Source organism: Spermophilus citellus (assembly GCF_964194105.1).
Source record: "Spermophilus citellus genome assembly, chromosome: 17".
NCBI classification, from domain to species: domain Eukaryota; kingdom Metazoa; phylum Chordata; class Mammalia; order Rodentia; family Sciuridae; genus Spermophilus; species Spermophilus citellus.
The window spans coordinates 59115653-59138709 of record NC_138199.1 but is presented as its reverse complement, the minus strand read 5'-3'; the positions used below and the strand labels follow the sequence as shown (position 1 = coordinate 59138709).

At 54.1% G+C, this 23057-nt stretch overlaps 1 protein-coding gene and 1 long non-coding RNA gene across 2 annotated transcripts in view; both read right to left on the bottom strand.

The window, feature by feature from the left end:
• The window catches only part of WNT3 (Wnt family member 3), a gene marked incomplete at both ends in the record, with an annotated part of 36854 nt that extends 25583 nt beyond the window's left edge, over nt 1-11271 (bottom strand). Inside the window, one exon of the mRNA XM_081272209.1 lies at nt 11192-11271. Coding sequence (XP_081128335.1) covers nt 11192-11271 — 80 coding nt within the window. The remainder of the gene's footprint in view (nt 1-11191) is intronic.
• The window catches only part of LOC308636207, a 770476-nt gene that overhangs the window by 197065 nt on the left and 550354 nt on the right, over nt 1-23057 (bottom strand). The window lies entirely within an intron of this gene.

Genomic DNA, 23057 nt, shown 5'->3' with positions numbered 1-23057 from the left:
CCATCCCATCCTGGACAAGCCTCCAAGCTCAATGCTCTCATAAGCAAATTAGAAGGGAAAATGCTGATTTCAGCTAGGCGTGATGGCTCACGCCTGGAATCCCAGCTACTCAGAAGGCAGAAGCAGGAGGATTACAAGTTTGAGGCCAGGCTGGGCCACTTAGTGAGACTCTGCCTCAAAATAAAATTACAAGAAAAGGACTGGAGGTATAGTCCAGTGGGAGAGCACTTGCTCAGTGCATGTGAGGCCCTGGGTTCAATCATATATATATATATATATATATATATATATATATATATATATATATATATATATATATAAAAGTTATTTCAAGGATGGTGTTGAAGTCATGGATTCCATCCTTGGAAAACTCCAGAATCTCTCTCCTGCAGAAGCTTCAGTTAAGATAGAGAACCACCCATTTTGAGATTAGACATTCTCTTTGCTAAAGTCAAAGGGCCTGGTGGGGTGGTCTTCGGGGAGCTACCCAAGGAGAGAAACGGAGGAGGTGAGATGTTCTCCTGGGTGGATAGCAGAAGCTGGCCTGGTCCCCTGGTTGGATGCTCTCCTCTGCTCCTCCTTGAGGCTCCAACCGCCGATGGAACTCCCAGGCCTAACCCGGGCCCCACCTAGGGCTTTGCTTATGGGAAGAGACTGGGCTGGTAGAGAGGCCCAGGTAACCAGGGGCAATGATCTTGGGCCCAGCTCCTCTGCTCTCCTCCTCCTCCTTCCCCACTCCTCAGCCTTACAGGATAGCAATTGTCACCACGGCTGCTGGGAGCAAGAGCAGTCCCCCTGGAGAGACTTGAATGCTACCTGGGTACTCCTGGGTCACCTGCAAAATGCCAGCAAGAGCTTTCAAGGCAAAGGAAGGTAGAAAGAGCCAGGTGTGGTGGAAGACAGGGGACAGGAAGACCATAGCATGGCCAGAAATGAGATCCTTGGGAGGAAGATTAGGGTTAGAATGAAGCAGATCATGGAGGAAAGAAAAGATGGTGACTCCCCTGAGGTCGAGGATTCTGTGATCTGGGGGAAAGCTGTTGGACGATAAAACAACTGGCTGGAATTCTCCCAACACCAACCATCCCTTCAGAGCCAATTCCTTGATAGAGAAAAAAAAATTTTTTTGTTTTTAAATTCTCTCGTGTGTCTTGCCTCTTTCCAGAAAAGACTGGACACAACTGGCAGAAAACATTCAGTTCATAGACAACAAATATTTTTGGAGTGTCCACCATGTCCATGTACACACCAGGCACAGAGAAGCCAACAGTGTACTTGGCTGCGGCTTTCCAACAGCCAGGATATAAACATGCTTCATCAGAAAGGAGTTCCTTGGGGAGAAAACAAGCTAGATTTCAAATTGCAAAAGTCAAGAGAAAGATCAGCTTTATCAGAGATGCTAAGATGAGAATAGGACTTGGGAGAGAAAGATGATTCTGTCGAGGTGCATCTTGGCATATGTGTGATAGAGACCAGATGCCAAGAAGCCAAAAGAACCAAGAAGAATAATGAAGCTTCTAGCTGGAGCTACCCATGGAGGGCCCTTGTTCTATCTTTCTTCTGTTTCATAGATAAGAAGACAGAGGCCCAGGAAGCAGTGATTTGACCAAGGGCACCCCATCTTCATTCCAAGGGCAATGAAATACTCACATGGCTGCTACTGCCAGTCGTTCACGATCCCACTTAGAGGACAGAATATGACATGCGGAAAGTTTGCCTGTGGCTAGTGCATAGCCCCAAATAAGATAGCTGCCAGAGGTTCATAAACAGTATCCATAAACCCGAAGTAGAAGCCTTGAAGTTGAAGGTCAAGTAGAATCTTGCCTCAAAACTATCCCTTGGGGAACAGGGTACTAGATGAATAAGCAAATTCCTACCCCAAGTAAGAAGTCCATCTCAACCTGAATGGTGGTGGAAGGAAAAGGATCTGGGCCAAAAGGACATGGACTCAGAAATTTCCTTTACCATGTACAGGCTACGGGATGTGATTCCTCATCTCTAAGATGGAGGGACTTAGGTTCCAGAGCTTGACGGACTGGCACATAGCACATAGTCGATAAACAGACTGACCTATTCCTGGGAGGAGAAACAAGTCTTGCTAACTGGAATCTTCAAACTAAGGGCTTGGACATTTAAGCATAATGTGAGCCAGTAAAATAATAATAATAATACACAAATAGAAAATATCTGCAAATGGAAGAAAGAAACCCAGGGGAATTGAGATCTTGGAGATATCTCAGCTTCTGGGACAGCAGCTTGCCCAGGTCAACGGTCCCCTTGACATGGGTGACCCTCCTAGGTGCCCTCCATAGTTCAGGGCTGGCAGCTACATGACCTGAGCCAAACTGGGCCTGAGCTCAGCAGGGCAGCCGGATCCCTGGTCAACCTGGGGACCAAGTTCAACAGCCTTTCAAAGTCAGAGACAAGAGGAGGAAGAAGTTCAGTGAATAAGCACAAGGACAGTTATTTCCTGTTGAAGTGAGATGTTGGGGGACTTCAGAGGGGTTATGCAGAGCACAACTGCATAGGTAGGTATAGGCCAAAGCACAGGGAGCCTCCGTGCCAGACAGGAAGTGGGGAGCCATGGGAGATTGTGACACCCTCAGAAATCCATGATGAAGATAAGTGATGAGGAGCTGGACGGGAGGAGGGATGCTTGTTCACTTGCACTGACACAAGCCCCTATTTGCATTCCTAACAGGCCCCGTGAGATTGGTTTTCCTCGCTGGCCCAGCTGGCTCTGGCAGATAAGTGGGACTCTGTGCCCAGGGGCAGGTTTTGCAGAAAGGCCCTCCTTCAGACCTGGGCACTGGGTCCTGTTGCTCCCATCCCCCTCCCCACACACAGACGTGCATTCAGACCTCCCAATTTCTCCAGCCCAACTTGAGGCAATGACCTGGATCCCTCTCTGGGTTGGCTGGTCTTATCCTCTCCTTTGGATTTCCCAATGACCACGGGCCTCAGAAGAGCCCTTTCAGCTACCAGCCCTTCACTCTCATCCCTGGTTGAAAATCCCACTCCATATCTGGCTCAGCTGGGGACAGGCCTGTGGGTTCTGCATCAGGCCAGGAGGTTCACCAAGCCCCATGCCCCGATGGACACCCAGTCATGCCCCAAGACCTCCTGGCCTCCAACCTGAGGCCTCTGCTCCCTCTCCTGGGCGCTCCCCGTTTAGCCCTACAACCCTACAAGAAGGAGCAGAGAACTCCCCAGTTTGACCCATTTCTTGCTCCTCTTCTGGAAAAACCAGCTCCTCAAGCCCAGAAGCTCAAAGGGTCCTGCTGTGTCGGGTCCTGCTGTGTCTATACTTAGCACCCTCGCCAGGTAGGGGCTCCATCTTACTCCTGTTTTTAGGAGTAGCAATGACAGTTGACTTCTCTGGAAAGAACTGACCCTTCTCAAGGTATGAAGATGATTCCATCTGAAGCTCTTACCAGCCCTGCGGACAGGGAGGATGTGTTGCTCTGGCCCACTTCACAGATGAGAAAACTAAGGCCCAGGGAAGCTTTAGTGGTTTGCACTCATTCATCCACACACCTTCCACCTTGCCCTGACATGGGCCCTCAATGACTGCCTCCCCCGCACTCTAGGAGATAATCTAAATGACTGGACAACAAAACATATCTTTGAGGTACAAGTTCGTGGCCAGCAGTTTGTCCATCTCCCCTATATACTGAGGCCCAGGGAAGCTGGGAGTTACCTGACATCACATCTGCTCTGGTGGCAGAGCCGGGTTTCAGGTCCCCTGACTCCCTTCCCGGAAACCTCCACCCCTCAAGGCTGCCTGCCCTTGTCTTGAGCACACTTCTGGGTCTCCATCCTTCCCTTAGACATATGGGTGTGCCTGACATTTCTGGAATTTACTCCACACACATAATGAGGCCATTTTGAGCAGGTCTGCCTCAGGGGGAACCGGAGAGCTGTCTAGTGTCCCCATCCTGACCCCTGCCAACCCCTCCCAGCTTTACTAACCCAACTGCAAACAGATAAATAGATGCTATGGGCCTCAGCAACCTCTTTCCTGCCCACCCCACACCTTTCCAGCCTCAGGAACTAGAAGTGAAGCATTTGAGTTCCAAAGCGTAGCTCAGGGGCATGGGATTGAAGAACCACTAGAGTGTCCCCACCCGGGTCAGTGGTAACAGCAAGTAACTCCACAGAGTGGGGCCTGCCTGTCAGCAGTGCCCACTGGTGATGTAGACTGAGCCCGTTGAATTGTCATGGCTCCCTGAGATAATAGTTTAACATGGGGACAGGAAAGTTCCTCCCCTCTGGTACAAGGCTGAGCCTTCCTGGAGGACCTCTGTGAATCTAAGTCAGCCACTATGCTCACATATGACAAGTCACCTACCACCAACACTCGGGATTCAGCCCCCGCACAGGGGATTTAATGTCCAGCCCCCTTGGTCCACTGAGAATTAAGAAGCAGAAAAGGTATGAACTTGAAGGAAGGCCCTCAGAGGTAGCAACAGAAAATGGAGAGTTGCCATACTTGGAAGATTCTAGAAACCCTTTGCCCAGGTGGTCAACTATTCACCTGCCCGGAAGCATGGTGAAGACCCAGTGATTCTTCCAGCATCCTGTTCTCCAACCCAGGTCCATGCAGACTGCTAAGGGGAGTCCCAGAGGAGCCTCTGCGCCCCCCTCTTTCCCACCTTCCCTGTGCTCTGTCTGGCTTCTCATTGAGAACGGGGAATTCCCTCTCTGGCAGCAGGATTAAAAAAGGACCCTGCTTGGAGCTGGGACAGCACAGGGACGAGGTGGAAGTCTTTCCCCTACTACAGCCCCACGCATACCTCCACCCCTGCCCCCCCCCCCCAAGAATGTAATTAAGCAGCAGACCTCTGCCAGGAGCCAAGCTTTCTGCCTTCCGTCTATAAATCACATTCTGAATCATCCTCAGCTCCTGGAGCAGCAACTTCAATTCAGGCTGCTCCAGCAGCTGGGTGCCACTCCCCAGGGAGCCTGCCTCCCACCCGTCCAGGACCAGCCCGAGGAGGCTCCAGGTCTCAGCTGCAGTAGCAGCCACCACAAGAGTCTGGCAGACTGTGGGGTCAGGGGAGGATCAGGAAGGATCCAGTGCCCTCTCCACCCTGCCCTACCCTTCCTAGGCAGTCAAGGAGCTGAGGTTAAGTCAGCCTGACCACGCTCCTTCAATTTAAGAATAAAGCTACAGGCTTGTGGTCACCTGTACCAAGCATTGTGGCCAAGCTGGCTCTGAAGTTAAGCAGAAAATAACCAAAGTAGGGCCAGTCTGGGAGGGCTGATTGGGAGAGGCAAGTTTAGATCCAGGAATTAAATTAGCCAACATTTTGCGGACCCCAGGGGTGAAAATAGCTCTCACGTACATAGTACTTCCTGTACAGTGGACATCATTCTAAGAGCTTCACATGTGTTTCCTGCATTTGATTTTCACAACCCTGTGAGGAAGCGGCAATCACTAGACTCATTTGACAGACTGGGAAAACCGAGGTATGGAGAGGTTATCTCGCCCTAGGTTATCCAGGTAGTACAAGAAGAAGCTGGATGGGAACGGAACAGCCTGGCTGCAGAGAATCATGTCTGGGGCAGGTCTGGTAGTGCAGACAGGTTAGCGTGGCAACCATTTCTGTCATTCAGATGCCATAGGTGGCAGCAGGGGAGCAGGAAGCTTTGGGGTGTAGATCAGAGGGAGCTGCAGAGATAGAAGGTGCGTGGCATCTGTGGTGGAAACCCATGCTTCCCGGCAATGAGTCTAGTCCATATCATAGCCCTGTAATGCTAAGAAGCTGCAGGGACCCCTCTCTCTTTCCTTGTGGTCAAAGGAAAAGAAGCCCAAAGGGAGACAGGGGCTTAAAGTGGATGAAGGACAGGGACTCATCCTTCGTCACACAGTCAGTGGGTGGTAAACTCAGGGGTCTCTCCACTCCTAGCAACAACCATTTCTGTCATTCAGACACCATGAGTGATGTGACATCCGGATGGCCCAGTCTGAGAAGGGTGTTAGGCAACCTCCTCTTTCTACCCAGTGAGAGGTGACAGTGTCTTTCTCTCCTCCGTGGCTTTGGAAGGGTTCCCTCCCGAGGATGGCAAGGACAGAAATCCCAGCTAAGTGACTTCCCTGTAAATTCCTCTTGGGGAATGTTGTGCTAGGTGAGCCAAAGAGGGCTCCTGTAGGGTGGTGGGAAAAGGTCCTTCTCAGTGCCTGGCTCGCCTCATTCCATTCCAAGGCCCAAAAATTCACCCTTTCCCTGGACGGGCTTGGTAGCTGCAACCTCTAAGAAAAAACACCTTTCCTGCCCAGTCCCCAGGTTCCTTGTCCTCTACCCAGACCAAAGAGTGATCTTCCAGGTCTAGAGAAAACAAACCCCAGTGTCATAGCTCCTCCCCCTGCGGCCCCATTGCCATGCCACCTTCTTAGTTCTACATCTGCCCAAAGTTCCATGAGTATCTATTAGTATGAAGCTTGCAGCAAGTGGGCCGGGCCACGTGAGCCTGGCGGAGTCTATTCTCTGGGGATTTCCACCTGGCGCTGTCTGCCTCAGAGACTCCAACTTCTCAGTGGCTGAGCAGATACCCAGATGCCAGAGAGTGTGGGTACAGGAAGGTCTGCCTGGGTTTGCTGCTGTGGCAAGTACCTGCTGAAGGACTTGGCACCCAGGTCCAGCTCCTGCCTCTTCTGGTCCTCCAAGGTCTTCCCACAGGCAGGATTAATTGCAGGGAAGAAGTTTCAGACCCAGGCCCTCAGGATCCCCGACTTGCAAATTGGGTAATGCTAAGAACAGAGGGCTCAGGCTCTACCCAGTGCTCACCTCTGGCCTCTAAAGAGAATTTGCCCTGACAACTGCCCCTTCATCCATCCTTGCCCCCATATATTGAAGAAGGTTTTCCCAATGCTGTTATTCCCAGAATTCTTACTGTTTGACCTGTTTCCTTCCTTCCTTCCTTCCTTCCTTCCTTCCTTCCTTCCTTCCTTCCTCCCTCCCCTCCCCTCCCCTCCCCTCCCTTCCCTTCCCTTCCCTTCCCTTCCCTTCCCTTCCCTTCCCTTCCCTTCCTCCTTTTTTTCTTTCCTAAGCAAAATGTGATCCCATGGGAAGAATACCAACAGATTAACCACACTTTTGTTCCCTTTGGACCCCAAAGCCCCTCCCACCATGGGGGCTAGGGTGGGCAGGAGGGCCATGAACTCACTTCCAGGAGACCTGCATTCATTTCTACCCACCTGTCACATCCCTCCAGGGCAAAGTCTGTCTTGGAAGAGAGACCACCCTGCTCAACCCTGGCCATCCAATCTCCTATCTGCCCATCTGTCTGTCTGTCTGTCTGTCTGTGGGATCAACAGCCTCCAGCCAGCCTCACTCCTCCTCACCAGCCCCAGCCCCAGCCAGCTGTAATTCCTGCCTGTTACAAGTGTTAACACCTGGCCTGGGGCCTTCCTCCCCCGCAGTCTCCAGGTGCCTCCCTGGGCCCAGCCCACTGACCCCCACGGGGTTTGACTGAACATGTTCACAAGCCTCTGAGAGACAGGTGGGGGTGGGAGTGGATGGGGAAGGCAGCAGGACATCTGAAACATGGGGAAACTGAGGCAGGGCATGGGGCAGGCGCTTGAGTGGGGGCCTGTGTCAGGGTGGTGGAGTGAAACCCGGGTGGCCTATTTTCCAGCTCACTCTGTGTCCTGAGCAAAACACCCTCCCTCAAGCTTCCAGGCAGGGTGTGCTGGTGGTCCTGGGTGAAAGAAGAGAAGACAGTTCCAAGCCAGGTGGGGTGAGGGGTCGTGGCCCTGAGTGACGGTGACAGCTATGTGAGCCGCTGACCCCACCCAGCCCAGGCCTCTTCCATCAGGGTGTCTGCTCTGGAACGCAGCAGGGACTGGGCTGGGCCCCGGGAAGGTAGGCTCCTTTTCCCCCAATAAGGAGAAGAAAGACAAGTTTCTCCACTAGGCACTAACTGGAACTGACAAGGAGAATTCTAGAAATCAGAGCTGCTGTCACTGCTTCCTGTCCCAGTGCCCCCAACTACCTGGCTGGGAGGGCCTGGAGCATACCACTTCCTTTCAGAAGCATCTGTCGGGGGGCCCCTTCTGTCTACCCTCTCTCAAGGGTGGGGCCTGAACAAGGCAGGCTCCTGAGAATGGGGTTCCCTCCTGAGGATGGCAAGAACAGAAATCCCAGCTAAGTGACTTCCCTGTAAATCCCTCTTGGGGAATGTTGTGCTAGGTGAGCCCAAGAGGGCAGGCCACAAGGGGCCTCCATCCTCAAAGGTCTGGAATCTGACTGCCTGGAGGCAGAGTGGGATCAGGAATCTGAGGCTCATCCACTCTCCAGTCCCGGCCCTAAGAAGGGGACTCATCCTTTACCCCAACCCCAAGATCAAACTACCTCAGAGAACAGGGCCAGTGACCGCAGTCCACAAGCAGATAGGAGAAGCTGATGTCAAAGAACATTGTCCCCCGACCCCAGCATGGGATCCCAGGTCCGCTGTGCCCTACAGCCACCTCCTGAGACCTTGGCTTCCTGCTGGACCTTCCCTCTAGAAGAACGGATCTCCAACATGCACACCAGCTCAGGTGTCGCTCATACCCACAGGTCAGACATCTGCAAACTCGTCCACGGACACACAGCCATGAGTCCAGCCACATCACTGTCACTTGGGGACAGGATCACAAGCTGACCTAGCCACAGCACTCACACAGCTACGGACACAGGTCTCATTCTCCTACTTACAAACACAATCAGGTCATGCCCATGAGCACTGATATCACACACAAAGACATTTGTGGGGCTTCCCCTTTACACTGCTGTGAAAGCATGTGCGCGCGCACACACGGGAACCATACTCACATACCCAGTCACCAACACAGTCATGCACAGCGTCACAAGCACAAACAGGCACTGACCTTTACATGGGCAAAGATACTTCTAGACTTTTCTCTCTCTGTGTCACACACATATACACATGGATCCCAAAACCGGCCCCTTGCTGACACTTGTATGCAGAGACACAAGCATAACCCGTCCCGGGCCACGGATCCCCCAGGCACACCCCGCGCGATTCCACATGCACAGTGTTCCAGTCTCTGGCACAAAAACTCGCTACACACACAGACACACTAGTGACCACACACTTCATAGGGTCCTAGATCCATAACACATGCACACACACACGTGCACACACACACACAGGTGCCACAGGCACTGACAAGCACATGGGTCCACTTGAACTTGCCCTCTCTCTCTCTCTCTCTCTCTCACACACACACACACACACACACACACACACACTCACACACAAAATCTCTCCTTGGCTCAGACAAAGCAACGTGTCTGCCCCCTGTGTCTAGCATTACCTTATGGCCCATGCCTTGGCCTTCCATGTTTTTCCACAGCTTCTGTCTGTTGGGTGGGCCCTATCCAGATGCCCCCTAGACACCATCACACTCGGACACCCACCACCACCACCTCCCCTCAGCACTGCCCCGGGAAGTGCCTTCCTCCAGTGCACAGGGCAGGGAGCCTGCTCTCTCTCCTGCAGTCCCTGCCACCTCTGGGGCGCCAAGCCTCTTCCCTCCCTTCCCCTGCCAGGGTCTTCTGAGAAGGCCAAGAACAGCATGGCCTTGGCCCAGGCATGGAAAGAGGGTCAGGAATGGCCAGTGAAGCGGCCTTCCCCCGCCCTGGAATCCCTGGCTGCCCTGGCCACCCTGTGGGCTTCTTTTTGTACAAGAGGCCTCAGGCCAGCCCAAGGCCACAGAGAAGGACAGGATGGGCAACTTCTGGGACCCTCTAAATAGAGTCCCTTGGCTATAACCCTTTTCCTGCTTCTGTCCCTCCTTTCTTCCTGGGGACCCCAAACACCCAGACACAAATGCTGCCACCCCCAAACAACTGGGAAAAGACTCAGGGTGTGGCCCCCAAATCTCCCTGGCTCTGCTCCTGGCTCAAGGTGGCAGGTAGGGAGAGTGGGGCATGCGGGCAGCACTGCACCCTGGCGGCACGTCCCTCTGACTTTCACCTCAGGGCCACAGCCCCCTTGTTCCTCACAGATCCCAAATTCCTCCTCCTCACCTCCCACCCCCAGGCCGAGTCTCTCCTAGTCCAGGAGGGGAAGATTCTTTAATTAAAGTTTTCCGGAATGCAGGGGGCTGGAGACTGGGGAGAGGCGGGGTGTAATTTAGAGAACTGGTTTCAGTGTCTTCCCCGCTGGCCCCCGGGACCTGCAGAAGGGGGGAGTGGAGATGGGGCGGCTTGGAAAACAAGGGGGCTCCCTAGAGCTGGGGCTCCCAAAAGGCTGTTTATTCCCTAGTCAGTCCCTTGGTACACACACACAGCCCCCAAGCCCTGCCTGCGCCTGGTTCCCTAGTCTTATTTACTAAAATGCCTTTTGTATCCGCATTTCTCAGGGACAGATTTCTCCTTTCCCTCTCCCTTTCTCCTCGGTCCTCGGTTTTCCAAAAGGAACAAATGTGACATGGAGAATTTGGTTTTTGGTCAAAGAACCACAAGCCTACCCCTCCCAGACAACTACATTTTCAAGGAGCCCCCCTTTTGCTAGGATGGTCAGGCAAGAAATGAATACAACCGAATTCAATGGCATCTCGGATCAGCAAATACCATATTCACTTCAGAAGCTCAAAATTAATCTAGTGCAGAGTGGGGAGGATCTGATGAAATCCCCCCCACTCCTCTGCCCCAGGGACTCCTTTGGGCAGCTTTTGGGGGTCTGAAATAGGAAGGCAAACGGGGTTATTGTGGGGAAATCTCTTGACCAAGGAGCTGCGGAGGTAGGGTGGCAATGAAGAAACAGGATGATTTTGCCCATGAAGACCCCAAAATGGAGAAGAGGAGTGGCTGGGCCCCAGGGACAGCGCTGGATTTCCAGAAACCCAACTGCAAGCCAATGGAGGGTCTTCAGCCACCCTCAGATTGGGATGGGTGGAGGGTCGGAATCATAAATGAGAAACCTTCAGAGATGGGGAAAGTCCTCCAGCCTCTGCGGCGGGTAGCAGGGAAAATGGTGATTATCGGAGAAACCAGGAGTTGGATTCTGAAGGCGACACCAGCAGAAATCCAGGAGGGGTGGGCAGCTGGGGGACTGGAGAGAGGCAAGGAGAAAGGAGCCCCAGCCCTGCCGCCGCCCACCCCCGAACCAGCGCCCCCCACCTCCCCCGGGCGCGGCGGAGAGATCGGGCCGCGGGCAGACAAGAGGCGAGTCTTACCACCAAATTGGGTAGCCGGCGAGGACCCTGGTGCCACCGAGCAGGAGGCCGAGGAGCAGCCCGAGCAGGTGGGGCTCCATTAGAAGCGGCGCCGAGGAGGAAGTTTGCCCGCGACCATGAAGAGGGGGAGCGACGCCCCCAATAGTTGGAACAAAGTCCACTTGAGGTTGGAAATGACTTTCGGGCTTGTCAGAAGCGCACCTCCACCCGCAGCCGCCCCCCTCCCGAGCCCAGCGCGGAGCAGCCGGGTTTGAGGATGTCAGCGAGCAGCCAATCAGCGCCCGCGGCCTAAGGTAAGAGATGAGTCTGTAGTTCAGTCTGTCAATCACGCGCCCCTCCCGCCCGGCCCACAACTCCGGCTCCGGGAAGGGCATCGCCCAGCAAACTTGGGCAAAGCCCGTGCCCCGGACACAGTGGGGCCTTGAGGGGACACGGCACGCCGGACTTTCTCTTGGCCTGGGACGGCCGCAATCCCCCGCAAGTCAGGTTTAGGAAGCTCGACTTCTGACCGACCCCGCGTTCACGTGGTGACGGGTTGGTGTGGGCATTACTGAGTGGCACATTTTCAGTGGGGAGACCGTGATCCCCTGGGACTTAGGCCCGCGAGGAATCGACAGTAGAAAGCACAGGGATGTTTGCAGAACCCCAGCTCGGGCCGTCAGGACCGGAGATTGGGAAATGCAACCCCTCCCAGTCTCCAGCCTTCCCAGCCCCGCGGGCCAGCCGGCCGGCCCCGCCACCCGGCCGCAGGAGGTCGCTTCCCGGGTGTCCGAGAGGCACGCGGGAGAGTCCGCGGAAGCTCGAAGGTCTGGCTGCGGGCGGCGCCGGGGGACAGAGCCGAGTGTCATTTGAGTCTTTTGTCAGGGATCAGATTGGTATCGGGACCTCCTGCTGCCTTTGCATTTCCTGCAACTGACACCAGCGGCCAGTTGCATTTCCTGCTCGCGGAGTCAGGTCACTTTCTCCTCCTCAAGGCGTTCAGGCCCGACCTCAGAAGCCCGACCCGCAGCCTCTTTTGGATCTTGGGGTTGAACCCTTTGGAGTCACTGAAACGTGGCCGCCCTGCCCAGGAGCTACTGGGAGCCTCCCGGACCCCCCTCTCAGTCCAACTCTCCGGTCCTGATCCCTGGGCCTTTCTGCTGATGGGGAGGTGTATCCTGGGGTTTGGTGATTAAGCTCTTATCCTGAGCTGACAGCACATTCATCCGAATACCCCATCCCTCCCAATGGGGGGGGGGATCCTTCCAGTTCCCCTGCAGGGCCGGAGGGTCCTCTTTTTCCTCTCCAAAGCTGAGGAATTAGGTCTCAGGCCGCTGGGAGACTCATCCCATCACCTGGGTGATTCCACCTAACCCCTTCCCTGGGGCTGTGGGAGGATTTAGGGTTCTGGTGCAGCCCTGACTTGGGGGTGAAGGAAATATGGCCGATGAGAGGCAGGCAAGTTTGGGAAACTCTGGCAGAAAGGGCAGGGAAGAAGCCCACCTGAATCCTGCCCAGGCTGGGAATGGTGGGCTCTCCTTGGGACTGGGGGGTTGGGGGCAAGGCTGAAGGAGGAGGACGAGACATTCCTGGTCTTTGATCTGGGCTGCTGGTATCCACAGCTCGAACCCGCTGCTGCTGGCCCAATCTCCGCACAGGGCCGCTCCTGGTGCGGGGAGAGCAAGGAACTGGCCCCTGGGGGCACCAAGGGTCGGGAGAGCCGCCTGGGCTTGTCACGGATTCTGCTGCGTTCCTAACCCAGTGCTTGACTGGAGGGGGTGGGGTGGGGGGAGAGATGAAAGAGAGGAGGGAAGGGGAGAAAAGGGAGAGACCAAGTGGAGAGATAGAAGCCCGAGAGACAAAAATAGAGATGGGGGGGGGGGGGTGAGGAGCTACCAACAGAAGGAAGAAAGGGAAGAAAAGAGAAGGGGAAAGGCAGAGAGGGCCCAGGAGCAGCAAGGAAAGAAAATTCCTGAACCTACTAAAGAGCAGGGGGCATGGTGGAAGCTGCAGAGACGGGCATCTCCACAGTTGCCCTAAGGGCTGGGTTGATTCTGAGGCTCCCCGTTTCAGATTCACCTGCAAAGGAGGTGGTAGTGGGCTTGCCGTTGTTGCAGAATGCAGAACCCCAGAACCAGGGCTGCAGGAATAGAGAGCCCTCTTCATACCCTTCATGGATCAAAGCCTGTTAGAACCTACCTGGAGGAGTGCTGTCTTTCCCATGGGCTTCCAGGTGGTTTTCTGAAAAGAGCTGCCTGCTGGAGTGCAAATTCTGCCCAAAACAAAACAAAACAATCAAAAAACACCTGGGGAGTTTCAGAGCCCCATAACCAACTTTCTGAGAGCTGGGGAGACTGCCTTCCCTGACCACCAAGACACCACTGAGGATGCAATGTAGTGGGAAGGCAGGGGCTGAACTAGATGGGCTCTTGGAGTGATTTAGGGCCTCGAGATATTCCACAAATGCCAGCCCTAGGAAGCAAGAGCACAAGATCCCAGTGGCTTTAGGTGGTGTGTGGTTTGATTGTGATATGCCCAGCAAGCCATCCTGGCTGGCCTTGGCAAAACTGGTCATTTCATGAAGGGCTGTGTATATCCAGATGCCTCCTCTGGGCTGCCTGGTGTTCAGTGGGCAAGGAACAAATGGATGAGAGGGTGAATCCAGGAGTCTGCTGGCCCAGAAGCCTGAGGAATAGAGGCAGAGAGGACTAGAACCTGTCAGATGAAGGCATGTCGGCAGGAGGCTGGGAGAATGGAGGCCTGTGTGGGGATTTCCCCCCCCCCCCACGCTTGAAAGTTCCCCAGAGAAGGGGATTCCTAAGCCCCTTCCTCTCCCTTGCCAGGTGTCCTTCCTTCAACACAAGCTTAATTTCCTTCCTCCTGCCCGCCCAGCGCTGCCGGTGGGAACCGAAGTATGGTCCCTTCCCCGGGCAGGGAGGGCGCCCCTGAGCCACGAGTCACAAATGGAAACATCTAATAGGCGCCCCGAACCTCAGGGTACGTTGCACTTGGTGGAGAAAGAGTTAAATCCACTCCAAAGCCAGCAAGGGTGGGCGGGGTGGAGGAGTCAGCGCGGTGGACCCGGAGGCCTCCGCCCCGAATGGGAGGGTGGTCTCTTGAATGGGGGCTGAGAAGGCAACAGGGGCCCGGGGACCTGGGGGCAAAAAGGTAGCACGTAGGAAGCACTTTATGTAGTGTGTGTGAATGGCGCGGAACTTAGACCTGGGATGGGGACCCCAACCCACCCCCACCTCTGTGGCTGGCCTGTGGTTCCTTTTGATGTGCGCTCCCCGGGGCGCGCAGTCTGCCGCTGGCTGAGTATTCAGCGCCGCTCCACCGGACCCCCCTGCCGCGGCACCTCCTAGACAAAGAATACGGCGGCCAGGCCCGCTCGCCCTCAAAGGGCTACCCGTCTGTCGCTGGGAGGGAGAAGGAAGTCGCCAATCCAGGCACTGACTGTGCCATTCATTTTTGCTTGGAATATCCCCGGGGCTGCGGGGGGCGGCATATGGGGGGAAGCGATGGAGGGGCTGGAGCCTGGAGCTGACCAGCCTAGGGAAGATGAAGGGAGAGGGAAAAGACACTGCAGGCGAGGAAAACGGCAAGTGCCAAGGTCCCAAGGCCTACAACAGGAACTCACGGGAACACCACGAGGGGGGCGCATAGGGGTCTCCAAGACCGCTCACCCAGAGAGAGGAGGTTTGAACTTTCTGCCAAGAGCTATAAGGGCTCCAGAACATTTTAAACGAGCTCCTTGGAGGTCACTGCAAGGTTGGACAATAGTGGGCACCTTGGAAGCAGGAGGACCACAGTGAGTGGTGGTCACAGAAATGAATTGGACAAGATTTCTGTTATGTCCAACTCCCTTCTCTGGCATAAATGTAGAGTCCTGGACATGCAGGAAACCCATGACCTGCACCAGGTAAGCACAACGTAGGTGAGCCACAAATCCAACGCACAAAGGCAAACAGGTATCTTCTCCAGGGCTCCCTGCCTCTCCCGCGCCACCCCGGCACGCCCCCTGGCGGTGGAGTTGATAGTGAGGCGGGAAGTCAGCAGGCAAGCGAGGTGGTCCCACCCTGCCTGCTCTATGCAGCGGTTAGTGGGTGCCTTTGGTACTGAGCTGTCAGAATCTTTGGGGATCCTGGTTAAGTGGGCATCCTCTTGAGTGAGTGACTTAAATCTCCACAACTATCCGAAGTTTAGCTGAGGATAAGGTGTGTGTGGCTTCTGGCTCCCCTCCCCTCCCTGCCTAGGTGGTTCCCTTAGGAGGGCCCAGAAGACCCCAGAGGCAGGACTCAGGCCCCGGTGACCCAAGTTGGCTCTGGCACCAGCAAGCAGGGACGACAGGATGCCTCTGCCCAGCATTGACAACCTTGACTTTCCACCAAGATGCTGGAACCTGAGAACAGCTGTCCAGTCCCCAGTCTTTCATGGCCTGGGCCCACCCTGACCCCAGGACCACAGGTTACAGCAGTTCTCCCTGTCTGTCTCAGTCAATCCCAGGTCACCAGAGAATTTTGGAAAGCAACTTGAGTCCTTGGAAGGGGTTGAGCAACGGAAAGAAAATGGGGCACCGTTGTGGCTGCCCATCCTCTGGGAGCCTGCTCTCCTCCATTGGGGAGAGGAGATAAGACTTTCCATCTCTCAGGGAGTCATCAGCATTAAATGAGAACAGAATGCCAGACTACAGAGAGTGAGTAAGAAATATTGGGTTTCTTTCTTCTTTCGACCTGAGGAATGAGCTCCTATCTCTCCCTCCATGCAGCTAAGTGGTCCCTCCTCAGGCGACCAAAGCCTTCTCCCGAAGGATTTCTCCAGGAAAATCTCTGACATCCCTGCCTGAGACTGACCTCAACATCTCCTTAGAGGAGTCCAACATACTCCTGGCAGTGCCCCCTCCCTGTCACTCTGGGTGGCTTGCCCAGCTCTATTTCCCGTCATAGCCCCTTACACTGACTAGATATCACATGTATGATGTACCAGACGTACCTGCCAGACGGTGCCCATTTCCTGTTCTGAAATCTAAACTCCATTAGGCTGCAGAACCCCCCAACACCTAGAGTAGGGTCCACACACAGTGGTCCCATGTACACACTGTTGATGACTGGCCTAGCCAGGAGGCAGGACTGACGTCTCAGGCAGGAGGACCACAGGTCTGTGCTCCTTACGGTCCTCCAGGGTCCTCATTGCCCTCCTTGGAGTAGATCTCGGCCCCTAGAACTCCTGCCCACCCCAGCTACCCTCAGTAGGGTGAGGGTAAGATGAGGCCTGCATGCCTCAGTGGGGTGAGATCAGGGATTGGCAGTCCATCAAAAAGTCGTTATGGGAGGGGGGCTGGGGTTGTGGCTCAGTGGTAGAGTGCTCACCGAGCATGCTTGAGGCACCGAGTTCGATCCTCAGCACCACCTAAGTGTAAAATAAAGATACTGTGTCCACTTAAAACTAAAAAAAAAATATATATATATTTTTAAAAAGTCATTATCATACGGGCACCTGCGGCTTAGTGGCCCCCCAACCACGCTGCATTCCCTCTCTCTGCTCTTGTTCAGTCTTCTTCCACACCCCCCTATCCTGCCCTTATCTCAGAACCTTGATCCCCACAGATGGCTGACCTGTCTGAGGCCTTTGGGACTCTGACCCAAGCCCCGTTCTTAGCTTAGGTGTGATCCTGGCTAAGGAAGTCCAGACCTCTGTTTGGCTGTGTGGCTACTGTGGTGTCTCTTGGACAGGACACAAGCTCCTGGGTTCTCCTTCAGTGCCGCCCTGTGAGTGAGACATCAGCAGGAGTGGGAAGGAAGGGAGCGCCAGGGGCAACCCAAGAAGGGCTGGGGGACATCTCTGATCTCCTTCGTCTGCAGCTTCAGCCAAGCTTAGCCCTCACACCTTTGCCTGGCCTCTGTGGGCCAGATAATGTCTCTGTTTTTCCTGTCACCTGCAAACATTGACAGTGTGCCTGCTGCAGGTGAAGCTCCAGGGAGGAATGAACAGGTCCCTCCTGCAGGAGTCTGTCTACGCCTTCATCAGTCACTGGTGCACGCAGTTAGCATGTTATGCCAGAGGACGGCTCATTCACGGAGGCTTGGTGCCCAGGCAGCCCCTTACCAGGTAAGCCCTCATGAGCAAATGCAAGCCCAGGTTTGGCCTGCATCGAGCTTACCATATGCTGGGGAAAGTCACTCATTGGACAATCGAATAAATGTTTCTAAAAATTGAGGTAAGAGTTGAAGGTTCTTTCTTAGTGGGGAGACTTCGGTGGGATACAACTGGCCTGATGCTATCTTGGGAAATGGCGCAGAAATTTTCCAGTCGTGCCCTGGTTTGCACTTGTCAGAGCTCTGCTAACGAATTCCCTTTCACAGGCCAGGATGGCCAGGGGCAGCCCCGGCTGAAGCCTCTGTGTAAGCCAGCTTTGGCCCTGGGTCCTGGGAGCCTGGACTCGTGGATGGGAGCCCAGGGGGCTGGCAATGAGGTCAGAGCTGACTCACCTGCGAGACCCACAGGCCTGCGGCCAACACAGGTGTGGGCAGGTCCTTGGGCAAACCAGGGACACCTGCCTGGGGTTGCTCACATGCCAGCAGGGCCACCTCTCTGTGCCTCTGCCTCAGTGTCCAGGTGAGACCCAAATGGAGCTGCACAGAGCTGGCTGGACAGACCCCCTCTGAGTGGTTGCCTCAGATCCCACAAATCGCACCACAATTCTAGTAAATTCCAGTTTTGCCTCTTACTGGGTGGCACTGGACACACTACGTAACCTCTCTGAGCCTATTTCCTCAATTGCAAAATGGGTATGATAACACACATTGCCTATTTAATGGAGTGGCGACTGCCTTGTCTGAAATGACTCCTGGGATGAGCTGATAGGGAGTCCTCCATTCCATGACTGTCGGCTATTCCTCTCTGAGCCTCAAGAGGGCAAAGACTTTATTTAGGGTTAGTTTCTTCAGACTGGCAGAGGCCCCCAGTTTGTTCTTTATCTATTCCTCTTCCGCCTGGCTTAGACATTAAATCCCAAGTAGTCTCAGTGAAACATGAGGAGAGGTCAGCTGGAGTGTATAAGAGAATTTCTGGGAAGAGTTTTTTGGGACTTTAAAATCAGATGTTATAAAAGATACCCTTCTTCCTTGCTTTTGGACATTGTTTTGTCTGGGTAGGAGGTCTGGAGCTGCAGCAGCCATCCTTTGACTATGAGGAAAGCTGTCTGAGGATGAAGCAGTGGAAGACAGAGCAAAGAGTGGGAAAGAAACTGGGTCTCTTGGAACTACCAGTTGACCCAGCTATTCTACTCCTTGGTTTATACCCAAAGGACTTAAAAACAGCATACTGTAGTGACACAGCCACATCAATGTTTATAGCAGCATAATTCACAATAGATAAATTGTGGAACCAACCTAGATGCACTTCAATAGATGAATGGATAAAGAAACTGTGGCATATATACACAATGGAATACTACTCAGCATTAAAAGAGAATAAAATCATGGCATTTGCGGTAAATGGATGGAGCTGGAGAATATCATGCTAAGTGAAGTAAGCCAATCCCAAAACACCAAAGGCTGAATGTTTTCTCTGATACATAGATGCTAATCCATAATGGGGGTTGGGGCATGGGAAGAATGGAGGAACTTTGGATAGGGAAAACGGGAGGGAGGGAAAGGAGGGAGCATGGGGGTAGGAAAGACAGTGGAATGAGACGGACATCATTAGCCCAAGTGCATGTATGAAGACACGAATGGTGTGACTCTACTTTGTGTACAACCGGAGACATGAAAAATTGTGCTCTGTGTGTTCTGTGCATTGAAATGCATTCTGCTGTCATGTATAACAAATTAGAATAAACAAAAAAAATTTTTTTAAAAAGAAAGAAACTGGGTCTCTGACTCTATTGCTGAGAAATCAATGCCCTCAGAAGAGTTCTGCCTTGAAACTTCTTGTGATGTGAAAAAATACATCTCCCTTATTGTCTGGGCCACTGGAGGCTGTTCCTGGCAGCCAGGACCTCTGACTGCATCTCCAGCCTCTTCACCCATGGTGTCTGGTTCCGAGCAGTTGGATTAAATGCTGCTAATTGATTTATAAGCTGACTTGCTTTAATTTAAAGGCTGGAGAGGGCTAGGGCTTCTTTTTCTTAGTTTGGGGGTTTATCTGGGTGGGGTGAGGTTGGAGCTGGGCGACTCATTCAGAGCCAAGTTACAGGAGAAGGAAACAACAAAAAGAGGTTGCAGGGCTGAGGTGGGGCTTATCCGGAACATATTCTGCCAGTTGCTGCCTTTCATTTTCCTTAAGCAGTAGCACCTCGACTTCTAATGGCTATAGCAGATCTTTTGGGGAGATGAAGATGCTTCACAATTACAGATTGGTGAGGGATGCAGATCTTTTTAAATATATCAGACGCCACTGAATTGTACACACCTGTAATCCCAGTGGCTCAGGAGGCTGAGGCAGGAGGATCACAAGTTCAACACCAGCCTCAGCCATTTAGTGAGGCCCTAAGCAATTTGGTGAGATCCTATCTTTAAATAAAATACTAAGAGGGCTGGGGATGTGGCTCAGTGGTTAAGCGCCACTGAGTTCAATTCCTGGTACCAAAAAAAAAAAAAAAAAAAAAAGATGAGTGAGATATGTGTGAATTGTATCAATTAAAAAAGATGAAGAAAAGTTCAACTTCTTCCTTCCACCCTCTCCTCCAGTCTTCCATTCCTGGGGCTCCCCAAGTATGAGTGAAGCCCCATTACAAGCACTTCGTAAGGTGGCCTGCTGCTGTGGGGGACACTGGTGGCAGTCCTGTTTGGGACAGGGGCTTTGTTCTACCTTCCACTCACCCACTCTCAGTCCTCTGCTCCTGCCTCACCCTGTGACTCAAGGGGACTGAATCCCCTCAGGTCTATTCCTCGGGGCCAAAGAGCCTCAGGCTGGGGTGGCAGCAGGAGCAGGGGCCTGTGATCAGACCCGGCTCCTGCGCTGCTAAGCCCTGGCTCGGCTTGTTACTGACATCCCTGAGGGGCCTATCCCCTGATCTGGCAAATGGGGACACGGATTCCAGCAGCTCGCAGGGTTAAGTGGCATGATTTACCCAAAGAGTTCAGGGCACACAGTAGGCAGCTGATTCCCTAAGACTTACCTCCCCGCCAAAATGGTGACATTCTGCCCAGACTGTCCTAGTGATTGCAGGTCAGCCATGATGGCGACAGTGACGATGTCCCCAGCTCTCCTGCTCGGCTCAGCCCAAAGCCTTCCTTCTCAGCCTCGTCCCCTCCCCCAGCTGCACGGTTGCTGGTGTCATGAGGCGAAATCATATTTTCTGAATCCCAAATCCAAACGCAGCATCATCAAAATGGCTCTTTTACATGATTCTTTCTCCAAAATGTGAGGGAATCTGAAATCTAGTTTGGTCAAAGGTTGGAACTTCAAGAACATCTCTCTGGCTACCGGTATCGTTCTGTAGCAGCTAGAGAGGACCCTGGTGCCCCGCAGGATGAAGCGTGGTGTCCTCGTGACTTTGAACTGAGAACGCTCCTTTATGCCCATTCCCTTTCCCCTTGTCCTTCCCTCTTTCTGGGAGTTGTCACGGAGAGGGTCTGCTTGGTGCAATTAGGACCTTAACGACTCTCCCACTGTCACTAAAATCCCTTCCTGAGAGAGAGAGACAGACAGACAGACGGCCACACATTCAGAGCCTCTGGGAGCAGTGGTACCTGATTAGAACAAAATCACATTGTGGATGAAATCTCATCGTGGGTCATCGAAAGCTTCCTTTTCAATCAGAGTTATTAAGTGCAGTGCAAATTAATTAAAAAAAATAGCAGCAAATAGCAGAACAGGTTGCGGGCAGCTGTGGACCAGGGTGGCAAGGAGGTGCCTGGAGTCTGGGAAGCAACTGGCTTGAGGGACAGAGGGACTGAGTACATGCAGTCAGGACGCCCCACAAGTGTCTGCCGGTGCAATCAGGGCATCTTCTTGGTGTGAGTGGGCTTGCACTCGTGGCTGCCCCTGGTGAAGGTTGCCAACTTGAGTTTAAGCCTTAGTTCCAGAACACAAAGCCTCCTCTCTGGGGGCTTGACCCCTTGGATCCTGCACCTCTAGGGGCAGCTCAGCTACCCCCAGGGAACTGGCCCCAGCAGGGCCTGGCTGCTGGCTGCGAAGTGGCTGGGAGGGAAGTTTTAATGATACACAGCACAAGACGCAGGGGGAGGAGAGAGGGGGTGGTGGAGGAGAGAGGGGAGGCTGGGGGAGAAAGAAAGGCCTCCTGCCAGGCCTGTTGCCAGGAGACCGCCAGGCAGCCAGAATCAGCCCTGCTCTTTTCACAGTTGCCTTTAAGCAGGGAGAGAAAGCCTGGGCCATAAAGGGGGACATGTGTTGCTGGGTGTGTAAGGCTAGCCTCTGCAGTTAGGGGAGCCCCCGCCCCACCCCCACCAATGCCCCGAGAGAGCCCCTTGCGCCCCCAGCGCTGCCCCCATCCCTGGGGGTTATGGATGAGGGAGACTGGGCTGAGGGAAAGCTCTCAGCAAACCAGTGGCCCTGGCCGCTGAAATGTCACAGCCACCTCTGGGGTGACACTCACCAGCCAGGGCCCCTTAGAAGCTAGCAGAGGCAGGGGCAGGAGCTCAGGGGACTCCAATGTGACATGTCCATGGGAAAGTGTTTCTGCCAGCCCTGGGTGGGCCCCTGGGGCCTGGGGTGTCTGGAGTCCTAAGGAGCCTCAACAGGGGACTCAGAAGAGTTGGGCTCAGGAGCTAAGTCCTTGAACTTACACTCTGGCCCCCTGGTCCTTGTCACAGATCCTATGGAGGGAACGGGCCACTCTAGGCTGAGCCTTGGCACTTGGGGGCTATGGCGCTTCCGTCAGCAAGTGTGTGTCTCACTGCCAGGAGAGTAAATAGGGAGGCTGTCAATGAGCCGGAAGCAGCACCACGTGCCATGCGTGGAAGCTGGGCGGGAGCCCGTGGAGGCTCGTCTGGCAAGGGGCATGACGACCCTGGGCTGAGGGCTCCTCCATCACGTTACAGGAGGAGCTGTTCCCTCCGATCCTCTGCTAAGCCACTGAGGTCCCAGTTCTCGTCCTGGGAGCTACCAGCCCTGTAAGAATCAGTGTCAGGACCAGCAGCCCACCCCATTCTCCATCTGGGCATCTGACTTCTCTTTGACTATCTGGGGAACTGCTGGAGGCTGACTGAGCTCGCACCCCTGTGTGCACCTCTGCTGGTGTCCTGGGCAGCCCCATTTCCCTGGCCGTCCTGCAGGACTGCCCCACCATGCGAAAGAGCCCAGCACCTGACAAAATCAGACGTTGCTGGGTCTTCCGAGAGAGCTCACTCCGTGCACACCTGAGCACCCAGGCGGTTCCCACGGGAGGAGGCTTCTGGAACTCCCTGAGGAAGCAGTAGGATTGTGGGCCTCTAGACGCTTTGGGGGTCCTGATGGGAAACCTGCTTTTCCTCCAGTCTTCCTTGCATCTTTCTCCTGCTGAGGGGGGACGATGTACTAGTTCCGGAGTCTTTCCTTTCTCCATCCCTGGGTCGAGCCCCCCCGCCCCCGTATCAAAGCTTGCTTCTAGAAGGGCCTAGTCACCATGCAGTAGTTACCCAAAGGGCTGATTTGCCCACTGTCAGGGGTGGGGAGTTGGGTGAAAGGCAGTGGCTGTGTGGGGGGGGGCAGGTGGTGACTGGTTCCCATTACGGAGAGCCTCTTGGGGGAGGGGAAGGCTGCCAGGAAGGGAGAGGTGGAGAGATGGGTCACCAGGGAGTGCACTGGGGATACCCGGCAAGTTGGGCAGGGCCAGCAGAGTTGAGCTCTGCACCAAGAGGCCGAGAGTCCCCATAGTGGAAAAGCCCATCTTCCTGGCAGGTCACTCACTTTCCATCCCAAGAAAAGCCAAGGGCTCAGGGAA